The sequence below is a fragment of the Sminthopsis crassicaudata genome, chromosome 1 (assembly GCF_048593235.1).
Source record: "Sminthopsis crassicaudata isolate SCR6 chromosome 1, ASM4859323v1, whole genome shotgun sequence".
Classification (NCBI taxonomy): domain Eukaryota; kingdom Metazoa; phylum Chordata; class Mammalia; order Dasyuromorphia; family Dasyuridae; genus Sminthopsis; species Sminthopsis crassicaudata.
The window spans coordinates 467,075,137-467,092,878 of record NC_133617.1 but is presented as its reverse complement, the minus strand read 5'-3'; the positions used below and the strand labels follow the sequence as shown (position 1 = coordinate 467,092,878).

Genomic DNA, 17,742 nt, shown 5'->3' with positions numbered 1-17,742 from the left:
AAGAAAAGAGAAGAGAGGAGAAGAGAGAGAAAGAGACAGATCCAGAGAGACAGAGAGAGAATGAAAAAAATGGAAGGTAATCAGAAAAAAAGTACTTGCTGACTAAGTGGGGGCAGGAAAAGTCTATCAATGGTGAGATTTAAGCTGAGACTAAAACAAGCCAGAGAACCCAGGAAGAAAGGTGATAATGAAAAAGCTATAATGAAGACACCAAGTTGGGTGATAGAATGTTATGTGTAAGCAGTAGCAAAAAGGCTAATACTGATAAACTGTTGAATATGTGGAAGGGAATAAAAAATAAGTAGACTGGAAAATTTTGAAGGGGTTAGGGCCTTTAGATGTCAAATGCAGGATTTTACATTTGGTCTTGGAAGTAATAGGAAGCCACTGGAGTTTATATAATCAGACATGTGCTTAAGGAAAACTGCTTTGGCAGTTGAGAAGATGCTTAATTAGAGTGGGGAAAGATTTGAGGGAAGGAAAACAACCAGGGAGGGCCACTGTGTTAGACTAAGTTGAAGTGATTTTGCACCAAGATGGTAGCTGTGGGAGTACAGAAAAAGGGATATATAAGAGAGATAAAGGCAAAATGAAGAAGACCTGACATTAGATCAGTTATATAGACTAAATGTAAGTTTAAGATGATATAAAAGATATGAGTATAGATAACTGGGAAGTCACTAGGAAGAAGAGAAGCTGTAGAGGGAAAGATAATGGGCTTTGATTTTAACATGTTGAGCTTCATATGCCAATGGAATATTCATTTAGAAATATATAAAAAGGGGCAGCTAAGTGGCACAGTGGGTAGAGCATCAGCCCTGAATTCAGGAGGACCCGAGTTCAAATCTAATCTCAGACACTTAACACTTCCTAGCTGTGTGACCCTGGGCAAGTCACTTAACCCCAGCCTCAGGGGGAAAAAAAAAAAAAAAAAGAAATGTATAAAAAGTATTTGGTGATGTCTGGAGTTCTAGAGAGGTTATGGCTAGATAGAAATTTAAGAATCATATGGATAATGATTAATTCTGATGGATGTGGCTCTTCTCAATAATGAGATGATTCAAGCCAGTTCCGATGATCTTATGATGATGAGAGCTATCTGTACCCAGAGAGAGATCTATGGGAACTGAGTGTGGATCTTAATAACATAGCATTTCCACTTCTTTTGTTGTTGTTTGCTTGAATTTTATTTTCTTTCTCATTTTTTCCTTTTTGATCTGATTTTTCTTGGGCAGCAAAATAATTGTATAAATATATATGTCTATATTGGATTTACATTATAGTTTTACCATTTTAACATATATTGGATTACTTGCTATCTAGGGGAAAGAGTGAGGAGAAAGGGGGGAAATTGGAACACAAGGCTTTGCAAGGGTCAATGGTGAAAAGTTATCCTTGCATATCTTTTGAAAATAAAAAGCTTCAATTAAAAAATATGCCTAGATATGATAATTTAGCCCAGGAGAGACACTAATGTCATCAGGTAAAACAGTAAAGAGGAGAAGGGCAGAACATAGTTTTGGGGAATATATATATTCTTGGTCATAAACACCCTCTCATTCTCACCTCTCTTATTATATCAGAAGCAGGAACTTGTTTTCACAACCAAAAATACTCCAATAAGAAGTTCCCACAAGATATCTTCCCCATCACCTTGATGATAAAAACATGGAAAACAACCATCAGTTGTATGTCTCCAAGCCAATCCAAAGAAAAGTACTCCGGAACTCATGAGTTATACTTAAATTAACATGCACCAGGGTCCAATCTTTTTAGGCCAAGAAGGCTGCCTATCAATCTGCCTCCTTGAGGCAAACAACAGATCTTGGAATTCTGCTGGATAATTCTACTTTGGAAAGTTATAGCAAATCTTTATACTGTGTGTGTGTGTGTGTGTGTGTGTGTGTGTGTGTGTGTGTGTGTGTGTGTGTAAATCAGATCTAGGACTCCTGAGTCAAGGTGTCAGAGTTAGAAGTAAATTACTATAACTCTAATATTCATCTCCCCCAAAAAATCATAAAATACAAACAAATCCTTGAACAGCAGAACCATCAAAAAGATAGAGTGAAACTATCTTTGAGCCTAAGAAACATTGAAGATTGCCAAGAAAGGTCTGTCTCAGGTAAAAGAGGACTGTGTTCCAGGGCAGGAAGTGTCCCAGAAAGCCAGCAGCAAACCCCACCTTAGCAAACCAGTATAGAATCCTAATATGATGGAACAGGAATGCTAACACCAAGACCCCTCCAGATGTCTCAGCATAGCCATAAAAATAGGCAAACTCAAATTCCAAGAACTACCATGTGCTTCAGCATAGCCCAGGGTAAACAGGCAATCTCCAGTGACTAGATATCCACATGCTTCAGCATAGTCTGGAGCAAACAAGTATATGTCAAACCTATGGGAGCCTAAGCAAATCGGCAACTTTCAGTGGTTAGATTACCACTTGTTTCAGTGTAACCTTGGGGAAATACAGAAGAAACACTCCACTAACCTCAGCACACACCAGACACCAGCAGCTGGACCCCAGCTCAGTACCAGATAAGCTGCCAGACTCCTACAATTTCTATCACCCCCTCCCATATCCCCTCAGCACAGCACCAGACACAGGAGTCCTCTAGGGGCCTCAGGATAACATCAGTGAAACACTTGGTACGTGGCATAAGAAGCCTGGTACAGTGTCCCTTCCAGTCTGGGAACAGAGATCAAATTTTACAAGGAAAAACAAAAGAATTTGACCATAGAAAGTTATTATGGTGACAGGGAAGAAAACACAAAGTAGAAAATCTTCCCTGTTTCTTAGGCTCAAAGAGTGTTTCACCCTATCTTTTTGCTGGTTCATGGAGTCACTATTTTATGATTTTTTGGAGGTGATTATTAGAGATTATTACTTCTAACTCTGCTACCTTGGCTCTCAGAACTACTGGATTTGATTTACATTCAATGGAGCTGAACTGCTTATATCCTTACATGGGAAGTTACTCATAATTTTTAAAAATTGTATCACTAATAATTTAGCTGGGAAGAATTTACAAAGAAAGTATTGGTATAAGGTAAATTCGAGGGAATGACAAAAAAAAATTAAGGTACGAGAACAAAGAGTACACTGAATGCAGAAAGAAGGCAGAGTAGAATGGGGTAAATTATTTTACATGAATCTAAATAGAAACAATATTAATTTCTTTCTATCTTGGAAATTGTTCTTTAAGGAAGCTACTTTTTGTTGGAAGTAATTTGATCAGCAAGCATTAAGAATATCTAAAACACTTGCCCCTGAAGTATTAGCTCCAAGTCCTTGGAATGTTTCCAGCTTAGTCTCCAACTGAAATTTACTTGGCCAAAGATAAGGGAGATATGAATGGTTTCTGAAACTGGGTGGCATATTAGCAATAGGAGGCAGCTAAGTGGTTCAGCAGGTAGAATGCTGGATCCTGGAGTCAGGAAGACCTGAGTTCAAAAGCAACCTCAAATATTTACTAGCTTTGTGATTCCGGGCAAGTCACTTAACCACTGTCTAATGGAAAACCCTCCAGATAATTAATAAAGCTTAACGCCCTTACATTAACCAATCTCTAAAGTGAAATGGAGAAGTAGACAGGAAATTATATGGGCTCCTAATTTAATAAGATCCACTTATTCAGTTCAAATCTTGCTTCAGACACTTATCAGAAGTGTGAACTTAGACAAGTAACATAACCTTTTCTCAACTTCCTCATCTGTTAATTGGTCAGGTTAGATACCATGGCCCATCTAAATCTGTGCTCTATGCTCCTAATATATAAAATATAAAGTAGGAAGTGATTATTCACATGACCAAACAAGCCCTTTATTAAAGATCTCTTAGTGCATTTAAATGTTTGTTTACAGACTATTAACTGCTTGGCAGACTGGTAGGAAAGCAGAATGAATGGCAGCCAAATGGAAATTAGTAAGAAATGAAGATAAAGCACTTCAGACAATATCATGGAAATTGGAGTCCCAGTGGTAACATTTGGTAAGTGTTAAAAGTGTTAAGTAAGTGTGTTACTTATCTTTACAATTATTATTAAAGAATAGCATTACAAAGTAGCTGGATGCCCAGTCAGATAGAAGATGACTTGGACTCAAATCCTGTCCCTGACACATTAATTATAAGGCCAAGGTTAAGTCCCTTAATGCCCCAGTTTACTAAGGTAATGGTATCAGACTCAAATAGAAATAGATCACTGTGGCTGCATACTGATTTAGAAAGCTATCGATTAATATTATCAATGTTGTATTTTATTTTTTATTTATTTTCTAAAATATTTCTAAATTACCTTTTCATCTGTTAAGGCAATACTCAGTCAGGTATGTTGCCAGCCTCAGGTATGACACTTCTGGCTTAGATAGCTCTCTGTAAGACTAGAAGTTACTGTCGATTTGTATTAGTGGAGGGAATTTCCACATTAGGAGTTCTCTGCACTGTTTAAATCATAAGACTAGACTCCTCCCATAAAAAAAGGAATTATTTTTATAAAAATAGAATTTGAATTCTATTGAAAAACTAGATATGATACAAATGTTTAGGAATGCATCCATAGAATAAATTTTAGAAAGCATGTGGCATGATAGCACAAGGGCAGGTAGGAAGCTCACTGGATTGATTATTGAAATACTGAAATCAGGAAAAATTGAGTTCAAATCTGGTCTCCGACATCTGATAGCTATGTGATCCTGGACAAACTACTTAACTATTGTTGGGTTTAATTTACTGCACAGGAAAATGGCAAAGCACTCCAGTATCTTTGCCAAGAAAACCCCATGGATACGGTTCACAAACAAATGGACATGACAAAATGAATGAACAACATAGTCCCAGGGCAAAAGAACTCTAGCTATGGTCTAGCTTTAAGTCAAATCTCTGACACACTTCTTTAGGTAAGCTACTTAATTTCCCTAGTCCTCAGCATCCTCATCTATAAAATGAAAAGGTTTAACTAAAATGATCTCTGAGGTCCTTTCCCTCATTATATGAATCAAACTACCATGTTTCCCTTATCAAGTACCCTTACCTCAACACCCACACAAAGAGACTTTATTTTCTCCAGGTTTCTAGGGAATTAATAGTACTATTTCCCCTAAGCTGCTATCCTAAACCCAAATTCAGACTCCTTTGAATGTTTTCAATTTTTGGTCCACATGGTATTTAGGGAACTGTTCTCTGGAGTCAGGCAGAAGATTCCTAGCTGAGAGTCAGCCCCTTCCTTCCCAAGGGTGTAGCCTGCCAAGTTAAAAACTTCAGGGGTTTGAGAACTACCCAGCTTCTTCATTCCATTAATCTGGCCGTTAAGCAGAGAGCATCCTGCTGATATTGCCAGATGCAACACTCCCCAGTCCTAATGGCAGAGAACATTAGAGGCAGACTCAGCAACTGATCAATCTATCTCCCCCACAACTCAGAACAGCTGCATGGGGACAGATTAACCAAGCAGAAGATAATGACCGATGTAATTGATACTGGGTGGAGGGGGAGAGACAAAAGAGTCAGGGGCAGCACACAAAGAGAATAAGCCTTTGATGGCCTGGTGTTCTGATGATATCTGGGATGGGAAAAAGCCAAGTTCAAGTTTACATTTCTGTGGTACTTAAAAAGACATAGCATACACACTTCTTTGAAGCTTGCAGATCTGGAATTGGATGGACCAAGAATAAGAGTCCTTGGAAAAGAAAGTACAAGTCATCCCAATACTAAAAATAATAATAATAATAATAGTAATAATAATAATAATTCTTACAATGTCTTATACTTGGATACCAAGTCAGATGCATCTTTTAGTCAACAGGCAGCTCAACATCGTGAAAAACACACTGACTGTGGAAATAGGGGATGTGTATTTATATTTTGTCTCTACTATGTATGTGATCTTGGACAAACTTCAGTTTCCTTATCTATAAATCCAGGGGATTAGACTACATCAGGGATTCTTAGCCCAGGATTCATGGACTCCTTTTTAAAGTATTTTAATACTGTGTTTCCTCATGTATTTCATTTTATGTATTCAAAAATCATAGTCCAAGCCATTCCATAGGTTTCACTAGACCGTTAAAAGAGCAGCTGACACTAAAAAAGTTAAAACCCTTGCACTAGATAATCTCTAAAATTCATTCCAGCGCTAAATCTATAAAATATTACAATTTTACTCACTAAATAGTATGTAGCTAGTTACTTACTGCCAGCAATCTTATTGTGTATCCTACCTGCCCTATGTAATTCTCTTTTAGTTTGACTATAGGATACTGGTTCCTCTTTTATACCCACACAGCATGCTAAGCCTAGTTACAAAAGCAACAGTGGTTGCATTCCAGTCACAAAAGTGCTTCTTGGGTTTGGACACAGCAGATTGATTCCAGGGGGTTGTAAACCAGGAAACACAGAATTCATAAAAGATAAAAATACCACTTGTAGCACCCTCCAAGAACTACAGCTAGACAAGTGATGGATTATTTTAAGACAATTAAAGCCACTTTTCCCAGTCACTGTGCTAATAAAGCAGGAAATTCAGAAAATCCTGATTATTTGAGAATTTACCATTTACTTAGGTCATTTTAACTGAATCATAGGAGAGGCTTGGCATTGGAGAACCTATACAGGTCATTAGAAAGACTGGAAATGGAGGAATTAGTATAGCCTAAAGATAGAGTCATGTCATTTATGGAAGTAGGACATTATGTATGTATATATGTACAGCTGACCTCAAAGTCAGAAAGAGGTGGTTCCAGTCCTATTTCTGATTCATATTGGTTGTGGGACCCTGAGAAAGTCTCTAAAATCCTCAGAGTACCAGACAATCTTTTAAAATTATATATTACAGAAGATGTTCATGAGTGGGGCAGAGTTTCCTCATTTGGCATTCCCAATGCCAATGAAATCAAAAATGAGGGGAAAAAATTCTGGAACTATGTGACATGCAAATTCATCCCCTGCCACAGTTGGAGATTTCTCGGTTTAGCTTCTCAACAATCAAGAAATAGGAACAGATCATTTTTAGTCCCTAGAATAAAATCTGGGTCTCTATGTACAAGTTTCATCCACCAATGTGTTTTAAAAATACATCTAAATTTCTGCATCTTCTATTGTAGCTCATTTTCCATCTGAAATGGGATTTCAGTATTCACACTAAGACCAATAACATATACAGGGGGATGAAGAGTGGTAGGTGGACAAGATTTAGGAGGGCTATATTCCCCCACAATCTGTTCCCTACCTATTTCTGCAAACTTAGAACCTAACTAAAGCCTCTCATTTATTTATAATTCACATAAAATAAGGCCTCTTCTTCTCTGAATATGCTATGTATATTTCCATTTCCTCAAACTCACCTTTTTCCCATCCCTACCCCCTTTATTTATATAGTTCTTCCCACCAGAAATTTTCTTCTCCTTCTAGATAATCTAAACCCCAATCTTTCCTTCAGAGTCCAATGCATATTCTACCTCCTCCATAACATTTTCCCCAAAATTCATAGTCATCATACCCACTTCTCTGTATTCCAGAACCATTTATTGTCACTTCATTTAGCCTTAAAATAACTACTTCTCATAGTTATTTATCTTTTTATGTTTATGTCAGATCTTCTCCAACCACATCTTAAAAAAAAAAAAAAAAAAAAACCTTGTTTTTTGGCCAGGGTCATACAGCTAGTGAAAGTTTGAACCTGATTTGAATTCAGGTTTTCCAAACTCCAGACCCAGCACTCCACTAAGCCACTTAGGGACAATTTTTAGAATTACAAAGCACTTTCATATACATTATTATCAGCTAGTTTGCTTTAGCTCCTCATCTGTAAAAATGATCTAAAGAAAATAACAAAACACTCCACTATCTTTGCCAAGAAAACCCCAAAAGGGCTCACAAAGAGTCAGACATGACTGAAACAACTGAACAATACATTATCACACATAACCTTGTAATGTAGATGTTATTATCATATTTATAGACAATAAAGCCAATGCTTAGATTAAGTGACTTGGTCAAAATTGCCCAGCTACAAAGAGTAAAAGGTAGAAATCAACCCTGATCATAAGTCAAACTAAGATATAGGGAAAAAATCAGATAGAAGGTGGAGAAACATAAACTCTATTTCTTTAACTTAGTCTTCCACTTAATTTCACTTGTTAACACCATAAGAAATCCTCATCCTCCTTAATTAAAAAAATTCTCTCCTTATCAAAGGCATAGGTATCATTTTCCAACTCCATCTGTTTCAGTATAGACAAGCATTAAATACTAGTCCTAATGTCTAGGACTTTCCTTAGGCTGAAACAAACTGATGGGGCATGGAACTTATGAGTATGGGCACCATTGCTCACTTCTTGAGTAGCTAGTGGAGTATAAGAGAATTCAATTCAATTCAACAAACATTGGTTGGAAGGAATTAAATGTTTTAGATGCACTGGAGGTTGACATATCTTGGGGCAGGAATACTATATCAGAGACTAGCTGGAGGGTTATCACTGAATTAGAAAAAAAAAAAAATCCCTTATCACATCCAAACTAGAGTCTAGTACTATATAGAGTACAGACTCTCCTCTTCAGCTCAACACTGAAGCAGATAGATGCTATGAATCATCCCATAAGTGCAAGTGATATATGTTTACATGGTAATGAGAGAGAGGAGTAAGGAAGCACATAAATAATTAAGTCAAACAGATTATCTAAAACCTATTTAACTGGCTAAGAGCTTCAATTTCCTCACTTATTGCATGTGAATATTAGTTCCTTTTATTTTCCTTTCATAGGCTCTGATGAAGAAGCTACTTAGACTGAAATGTAACAATATGAAGAAAAAGCAAAGACAAAGTATATGGGAAAGAATCCTAGATTAGACAATCAAGGATTAGAAATCCAGTTATCTTACTTTCCTCAAATGTAAAAAACTGAAAATTGGAATAATAATTGCACCTACCTTGTAGGATTGTTTTGAGGATCAAATAAGGATAATATTTATAAAGTGCTTAGCGCATTGTCTAGCACATAGCAGGTGCTTTAAAAGTACTTATATATAAAGTATTTATTCCTTTCCTTTCTTCCTGCCAAAGCCAAGAAAATAGATCAAACTAAAGATACCTTCCCCATCAAACTCAGGGGGATAATGGTAACTAAGAAAGAGAAAAATATATTAGAAAATAGAGAAAGTTCTTAGATTGCCTCAAAAATAAGTCCATGGGAGTCACCCTTCATTGGGAAATTTCTCTTCCATCTTGAGTTTTCATTATGGATTCATTAACAATGAATTCATGGAAAAGTTTCTGGTATTTCTCTCTTGCTTTCTGAAGTCCAAGGAAAAGGAAGATGGATACTTGCTTAGGTTAAAGAAAATACTTCCAAAATAAAGGAATGAAGTTGTTTTCCAGTGAATAAGTAAGCCCATCTCCTCATTTCTACCACTACTCCATTTTTAAGTAGGGATTTTAAGAAAGGATAAAGCTAGTAAGAAATAGTCCTTTTCTTCCTACTCTACCTACCCCTGAAAACACACCCACAGATATACACATCCAACAAACACACATATACATTTATCTATAGTCCAAGATACACACACACACACACACACACACACACACACACACACACACACACACCCCTTAGTAAGGATTGAGCCAAGGTAATATACATAAAAAGGAACTGACCTGTGTCTCCAGGCTGGTAAAGGGACTGGGTGGTGACTCCTAAAAGATAGAAAACAACAAGAAAATATAAAACATTACAATAATAAAATAAAAATTTTAAGATGCAATAAAACATAAAACAGCACCTGATTTCCTTATTCCCCATGCAAACCTAAGGGGGTTCTCATTTCTTTCTCCACACATTCCAAAATAAAGATATTATAGATGTACTGAATGCCCTTCAAGTCCCAAAATATCTGCGAATGAATTGACTTCCCTTTCAGAAGCCACTATCCTCACAGATATACTAAGATCAAGTCAATAAGTGACATGTCTACAATTCCTTTGAAATTCGAGGAGAAAAAAAAATAAAGGAGAGGAAGAGCTCTTTGGATAAGGCAAAGTGAGTCCTTAATTACCACAGAAGATAGCACTTTAGGATTTGGGTTGGAAATGGAAAGGAATAAAGACAACTCAGCTACCATCAAGTCCTTGTTCTAGTTAAAGGAAAACTAAATGCTTTGTCTTTCATTAGTATTAAAATATCGTGCACACACACACACACACACACACACACACACACACACACATACATACACACATTTCTCTGACACTTAAGAATCTATTGGAAAAATCATTATGAGAAAGCAGGACAGAGAAAGAAGAAATTAAGCTCTGCTAGTGCTAATGCCTTGGAGGATTGAATCACAGTTTCAATGGGCTAAAACTAAGGTGAGAGAAGGCAAGGGTGACCTTCTCCCTTGCCTCCATCCCCTATACACACAAAAGTCAATTGACTGGAAAAGCTTGGTGGTAAATTCTGGGATCATTAAACATTAGCTCTTTTTTGAAGAACAAGAAAGAGAGGGAGGAGCTCATGCTAGTTTACAACAATAAGGTGATGAGATGAGATTCACAAGGGAGGCACTGGATTGAGGATGTAAGGTACACCTATATTTGTGTCTGCCCAAGTCTCCTGAGACTTCATCCCTAGCTTCATCAGGCTCAGAGTAAGATACAAAGACCTAGGTCTATGTTGTCTTCAAAGGCACTGAACCCATTTTGGATACTTGTCAAACCATGATTGAGATTTTGCTTCCATTAAATGCTGCTCATCTCCTAGACTGCAGAAGCCCCCTGGGCCAGCTCATAAACAAGAAGGAATTTGAATGAAATTGTGAAACCTAAACTCCTAGGTTGAAAAACAAGGCTTTACAGGTCAGTGACATCATTTTCCTAGCCCTGCTTCCTATGAACATAGATAGGTTGGCCAAAAGATTTTCAAAGTTAGTAGGTGCAAACTTTCTTTTCAAGGATGCTTCATCTACTAAATTCCAAGGTTCTGGTAGGGAAAGCACAACTTTTAGTTGTCAAATTAGTAACCTCGTCCTTCTCCAGAGTTTACACACACACAAACATACACTTACTTACATGTGTATGAATATATGTATGTATAATTTACATACACGTAATGGATGCCTGTTAAAATGAGTTGAAGATATAATGACTCATTCTTAATTTTCATTTCATTCCAGACATCCTTGAACTTAACTTAACAACTTGAATGATCATTATGAGGCATCAGCTTCCCGTGGGCTGACTTCCTTGAGAAGCTACAGGTAAGGACTTTTCAGCTGTATTGATATAGTTTAGTCTTTTTCCTAGTTGCAGTGCCAAGGACTGTCTTTTTCTTTTTTCTCCTCAGAAATCAGAACCCCTACCAGCTCTTAGTCAGGGGTGCAAAGCTCATTAAAGAGCTTCTGAAGAGCAAAGGACAAAATGATCTATTTAGCTTGTTAATTAAATGGTCAGGAGAAAGATAATATCCTTGCAAGCAGCCACATCATTAGCACTTGGGATTAACTTTCCAACAAAATCTTTCCCTGAACACCCTCTGAAAATACAAAGAACACTAGTAAAAGCCTCATCCCCACTGGCCCAAGGTATTCCTGCAGGGTCTCACTTTCTACAACATCCTGCTTAATTAGAAAACCTAACGAAGTAGAACCAGGTCAATGATGCTGTCTATTTAATCCATCACGTCTGTCTAAATTAGAAGTCTTCAGTTTACAGTACAGTAAATTCTTATCTGTCAGATTAGAAGCCCCCAGAGACCAAAGGAAAGTTTTTAGTATACAGAGATGCTGCCATCAATTGCCATTCACTCTCTACCAAATGCCAGACTAATACATGTGCCAGAAACCATTAAAACAGTTTGGAACAAGGGCAGGCTTCTCTCAGCCATATCTCATAATGACTCAGAAGTGAGAACACAAAAGAGGAAATAGTGCTACACACACACACACACACACACACACACACACACACACACACACACACAGCAACAGGAGACAAGTCTGGCTGACATTCAAATGCTGATCCTTATGATACAGAAAAGTCATTTTAGGCAGCCACAGGATGGGGACACAAAGAGGATCATAGGATTTTTTTAGCTGAATAAAATGAAGTGATTTATCCAAGATCTTAGAGCTGGAAATAATAATGGCTGGCATCTATATTGATCTTTTTGGTTTGTAAAGTGATTTGCACTTATTATTTCATTTAATTCTCATGGCAGCATTATGAGGTAGGCATTAGAAATAGTAATCTCTTATTATCAATGAGAAAACCAAGGTTCAAAAATAATAAATTACTTGCCCAAGGTTACAGAGCCAGGAGCAGAATCTGAACCCAAGCTCAATAAGTCAATATTATCTTGTTCACTTGCTATAGACACATTCCGGATGTATTGTACTGTAGTAGAAATGATTGTTCTCTTCACAGCTGACCTATCAAGACCTTGGTCTGCCTATGACTTGGATCTCAGCCCTTATGGCCAGACTACTCTAACTTTGGCAAAACTTCAGGCTTACAGAATACAGTGCTTACTCTTCCACATTACCATGGTTACTCGAACAACCACTGGCCAGTTTGCAGGAGGCAAAAGGACAAGGTAAGCTACTGGAATACAGTCCTAGCATATATGGGAGAACATTTCTATCAACAAAGAAAAATAACAAGGAATGACATAAGATCATAACTTTTAAAAAATACTGTTCTTTGCTTCTTAGTATCTAATTCTTGTAAAAAGGAAGTGGCCCCAAAAAATAGTGATTAGGGAACACCATGGTTAAAAGTAAAGTATTGCCTAATATACAAAGCAAGGAAGATTGCATTAAAAATGAAAAAAAAAGTCAACACATAAATATTAAGTGTATTATGATAGGATGATACAAAAAAGTCAAAGTATTCTGTTCACATCTTTATTCCCAAAGTTAATTGTTTAAAATAGGAGGCTATCCTTGGAGTTACAGGAGTTGAGTAAGTGAAAAGTGATGGTATTTCACAACTTTTTTTCTTTGTTTTACAAAGCAGGAAAATAGTCTCATTAAATATTTTCCTGCAAGAATACCTCCTTATCAAGGCAATACACTTTATTTAAACTAAGTTTTTGTAAGGAAAGTATGCACAGAAGCAAAATAAATGTATTGTAGCTTTTATTTTTTTAATTAAATTTTACTTTTTCCTAATACATTAGTCACAACATATATATTTTGTTTGCATTTGCTGAGAAAATAAGCATGACTTTGCATTTCCCCTTGGTATTAAGCAAATCATTTTAAGCAACATTTTTAGTACAAATCTGATGAAATTTTGACTGATTCCTTCTGAACAGGAGTTCCACATCAAACCTAATTACCTTTAAAATTTGGAGTAAATCACTTCTCTGAGGCTCAATTTCCTCATTTGTAAGGTGTTTGGATATAAGATCCTTTGCAGCTCTAAATCTTATGCAATGAAAAACATAAAACCTTCTCCAATTCTGAATCCACAGATTAGTGATGAAAAGGACCTCAAAAATCATTTTCTTGGGGCAGCTAGATGGCACAGTGGATAAAGCACCAGCCCTGAAGTCAGGAAGATCTAAGTTCAAATCTGGTCTCAGACGCTTAACACTTCCTAGCTGTGTGCCCCCGGGCAAGTCACTTAACTCCAATTACCTCAGCAAAAAAAGTTTTAAAAATTAAAAAAAAAAATTATCCTTTTCCTTTTGCTACTGAGAAAACATGAAACCATATGATTCAACCAAAGTCACAGGACAAGGAAATAACAGAATTAAAACTTAGATCTCTATTTCTAAGTCTTCTCAGATTATAGAAATAAGTTAGCTGGCTCAAGAAAGTTCATTTTTCAACTTTTCCAAGTTCCTTTCCCAGATAGTCCCTGTAGTATTGTTATCATTATTCTATCATTTTTCAGTTGTATCCGACTCTTCATGACCCATTTGGGTTCTCCTCCTCCAGCTCACTTTATAGATGAGAAAACTGAGGTAAACAGGGTTAAATGATTTGTCCAAGGTCATAAATTTAGCACATATCTGAGGTCACATTTGAACTCAGAAAGACTAGTTTTCCTGACTTCAGGCTCTGCAATCTATTCACTGTGTCACCTAGCTGCCTAAGCATTCCCTGCAGCTGGTAACAATTCAGAGAATGTTGGTTTTTCGTTACTCTGCCATCAAATTCTGGAACAGGAGAGAGGGAGAGAAGGAGAGAGAGGAGGGAAAGAGGGAGAGAGAGGGGAAGAGAGGGGGAGAGAGGGGGAGAAAGAGGGGGAGAGGGAGAGAAGGAGAGAAGAAGAGAGAGAGAGGGGGAGAGAGGGAGAGAGAGGAGAGAGAGAGGGGGAGAGAGGGGGAGAGAGGGGGAGAGAAAGGGTAAGAGAGGGGGAGAGAGAGGGAAAGAGAGGGGGAGAGAGAGGGAAAGAGAGGGGGAGAGAGAGGGGGAGAGAGAGGGAAAGAGAGGGGAAGAGGGGAAGAGGGAGAGAGGGAGAGAGGGGGAGAAGGGGAGAGAATGTGTGTGTGTGTGTGTGTGTGTGTGTGTGTGTGTGTGTGTGTGTGTGTGTGTGTGTGTGATGGGGGTAAAAAACAGAAAAGAAAGAATAAAAAACAATACAAATATTTCCAGCGCAAGCTATATTGTGAGTCTTTCTACCACAGATCTTCCTTAGAACATCAGAAGCCAGAAATGGGAGGGATACGATTGGAGGAAGAGAAGAAATAAGAGAACAAAGAAGAGAAAGAGAAAAAGCTTGTTTCTTCACAATTATAAGTTTTAAGACAAGCAGTAAGGCATAGGGAATAGTGCTTGCCTGCTTCTGAGTCAGCAAGATCTGGGTGCAGTTTTCCACTCTGACACATTCTCAATGCCTCAGGCAACTTTCTAAGTAAGAAGGATCCAGAATAGTTATAGACCTGCCCTGGAACAGGGAGTTTTCTTTCTTTCTTTCCTTTTAACCTGGGAAATCCTTACATCAATAAAAAATAATGGTCTATTTAAGAAAAAAAAAAAAAAAAAAGGCAAAAAAAAAAACCTACCACCCAAACTCTAAAAAGACAGGTACCTTACTATATTCTGGAAAGCAATTTGGAACTATATCCCAAAAGTTACTAAATCAGGCAATTTTTTTTTTATTCTGAAATTAGGCATATACTCCCAAATAATAAAAAAAGAAGAAAATCCATATACACAAAATTTTTTATAACAGCACTTTTTGTTCTAACAAAAATCTGGAAATAAAGTGGGTGTTCCATAATTGGGAAATGGCTGGACAAATTATGATATATGAAGGTAACAGAATATTATTTTGCTTTAAGATGACAATAGGTATGGATTCAGAGAAACCTTAAAAGATTTGTATTAACTCATACAGAAGTTTAGAACTGATACAAAATGAAGTGAGTAGTACCAAAAAAGTATATATAAGATGATGGCAAAATTTTAAAGGAAAAGAACTTGGATGAGTACAATTAGGACTCTAGAGAACTGAAGCACATTTCTCACCTTTTGGTGGAGATTTAATGAATTGTATGTGTAGAATGAGGTATGTGTAGAATGAGGCATCTTTTTCCAGAAATAATATTACAATACAAATTTGTTTTGCTTGACTTTAATTTAGTTGTAAATGAGGACTTTTAGTTAGTGGAGAAAAGGGGTTGTATGAGAAAGAGTAGTTTTCTAAAGAAAAATGGTTGAGAGAGGAAAAGAATGACCAATGAGACATTTAAAAACACAGAGGAGACCAGAAGGAAATTCAGAGAGGACATAGACAAGCAAGACATCACTACTATCATGTTAAATGCACTATATTTAAAAGACTATGGGATTCATGGTTTCATGTATAATCCCTATTTTCTGACCTTTGTGTATGGAAATGTTGATATTTATTGATTATTTTCTAGTTCATAATAAAAATAATTATAAAAGTAGATGGAAGAATTTTTAATGGGAAAAGTTTTTTAAAATGGTAAGAATCTACAGTAGATTCATGGTACCTGTCCAAGGAAATACTACAGTAGGAGATTTAATCTGGATAGTAAAGAAATGGTAGCTAAATCAAAATGCTAAGGCAAACACCAAAATACATTTCAGGTTATATTAAAAGTACACATTTATACATTCATTTCAAAAGCAAGATTTCTTATTTAATTAATACTTTCAAAAGCTGAAATATTTCTATATCTCCAACTTTGTAAAAATATAACATAATATAACATAGAGATATTTAGAGATATTCTTGAGAATACTTTCTTTCTTTATAGATTAAGAAACTGAGTAGGCCCAGAGAGGTAATTAATTAGTGACTAGTCTAGGTAGAGTCCAGGTCTTCTTATTATCATTTCAATGGGTTTTTTGTTTGTTTGTTTGTTTGTTTGTTTCCATTAAATCACAAGTAGCTTTTTGTCTGGCAGATCCTAAACTTAATTCTTTCAGATTAGGAGTGGACATTTTCTATTTCTGCCTTATCCCTAATTCCACCACCTCCACCAGTATCTCTTCTCAGTTCTCCACACATCATCAAATGTTGTTCTACCAGAGGATGACCATCTCCACTTATTCTGATCTCCTATCTTGACACTGGACTCAGATGATCCCCGAGGAGAAAGTGAGGCTGATAATTTTGCACAGCCCTCCCTCCATTACATCCAAATTACCTGTATGTCATGGCATCACCTCCCTATTATCATGGTCCTCTTCAAGAACAAAGGGCAAATAACAATTGTTTTACTGGTAGTGTTTAGCTATGGACAATGGTTTAAAAGTTATTTCCATAATGTTGTTGTTGATGTTATTCAATCTTATCTGACCTATTTGGGGTTTTCTTGGCAAAGATACTGAAATAGTTTGCTATTTCCTTCTCCAGTTCATTTTACAGAAGAGGAAACTGAGGCAAACAGATTTAAGTGATTAGACCAGGGTCACATAGTTAGGAAGTGTCTAAGATCATATTTTAACTCCAGGCTTGGCACTCTATCCACAGTGTCACCTTCCTGCACTAGTCCCATAATGAGCTATATTTAAATTTTCTTGTCTTTTTACTTTACCCTGCCCTGGAACACAGCTTCTTTTTAAGTTCTAATTTGCTTCTCATCAAGCAATGAATCTTAACCAGAAGACACTAGGATGTCCCTTCTGCTTCTATGGAATTTCACAAGATTTGTATTTGAGTTGCTGCCAACTTGAGAAAAAGTAGACCATATGTCTCTGAGCATACTGGTTGGTAGTCTCCCTGTGCCTCCTCAAGGATCAAGGAATTCCTTAAATACAGATCATTTCTTGAGTCTCAGGTAAGGCTGCTTGGGAATACCAGGCAAGGGAGGCACCACAAAGCACACACCTTGCTTGCCTTCAACAACTCCTAACAAAGGTCAGCGTGGACTGGAGAGAAAGTATAAACTTTCTCCATAAAGGGTACAGAGGAGCAAACTCTTAAGTGCATGAGAGAAATGATGCCAAGTGAATTGGGTTCCTAAGAAATTCTTTCCAAATAAAAAGTCAGAGAGACCACAAGTTTAGTTTGCTGTTCTGAATTCATTTCAAATTTCTCAGCATAGATGAAACCATAACCCAGCTCTAAGCAAGACAGCCTCAGAATAAAGAAAATCAGTGAACCCAGTGTTTTCATTACACAATGAAACTACACAGAATATATAGTAGATAACCAACACAAAGAAATGTTAGTTTAATTCTTTTTACATTAAAGCTTCAAATTAGAAAGTAGTAAGCTAAAACAACCATTGATTCATGTGTCCTTAAATGGTTTTATATAAAAAATAAT

The 17,742-nt window shown here is 36.8% G+C and overlaps 1 protein-coding gene across 1 annotated transcript in view; it reads right to left on the bottom strand.

The window, feature by feature from the left end:
• XYLT1 (xylosyltransferase 1) overlaps positions 1–17,742 on the bottom strand; it is a 406,252-nt gene that overhangs the window by 289,942 nt on the left and 98,568 nt on the right. The window contains exon 2 of the mRNA XM_074280891.1: positions 9,649–9,687. Coding sequence (XP_074136992.1) covers positions 9,649–9,687 — 39 coding nt within the window. The remainder of the gene's footprint in view (positions 1–9,648; positions 9,688–17,742) is intronic.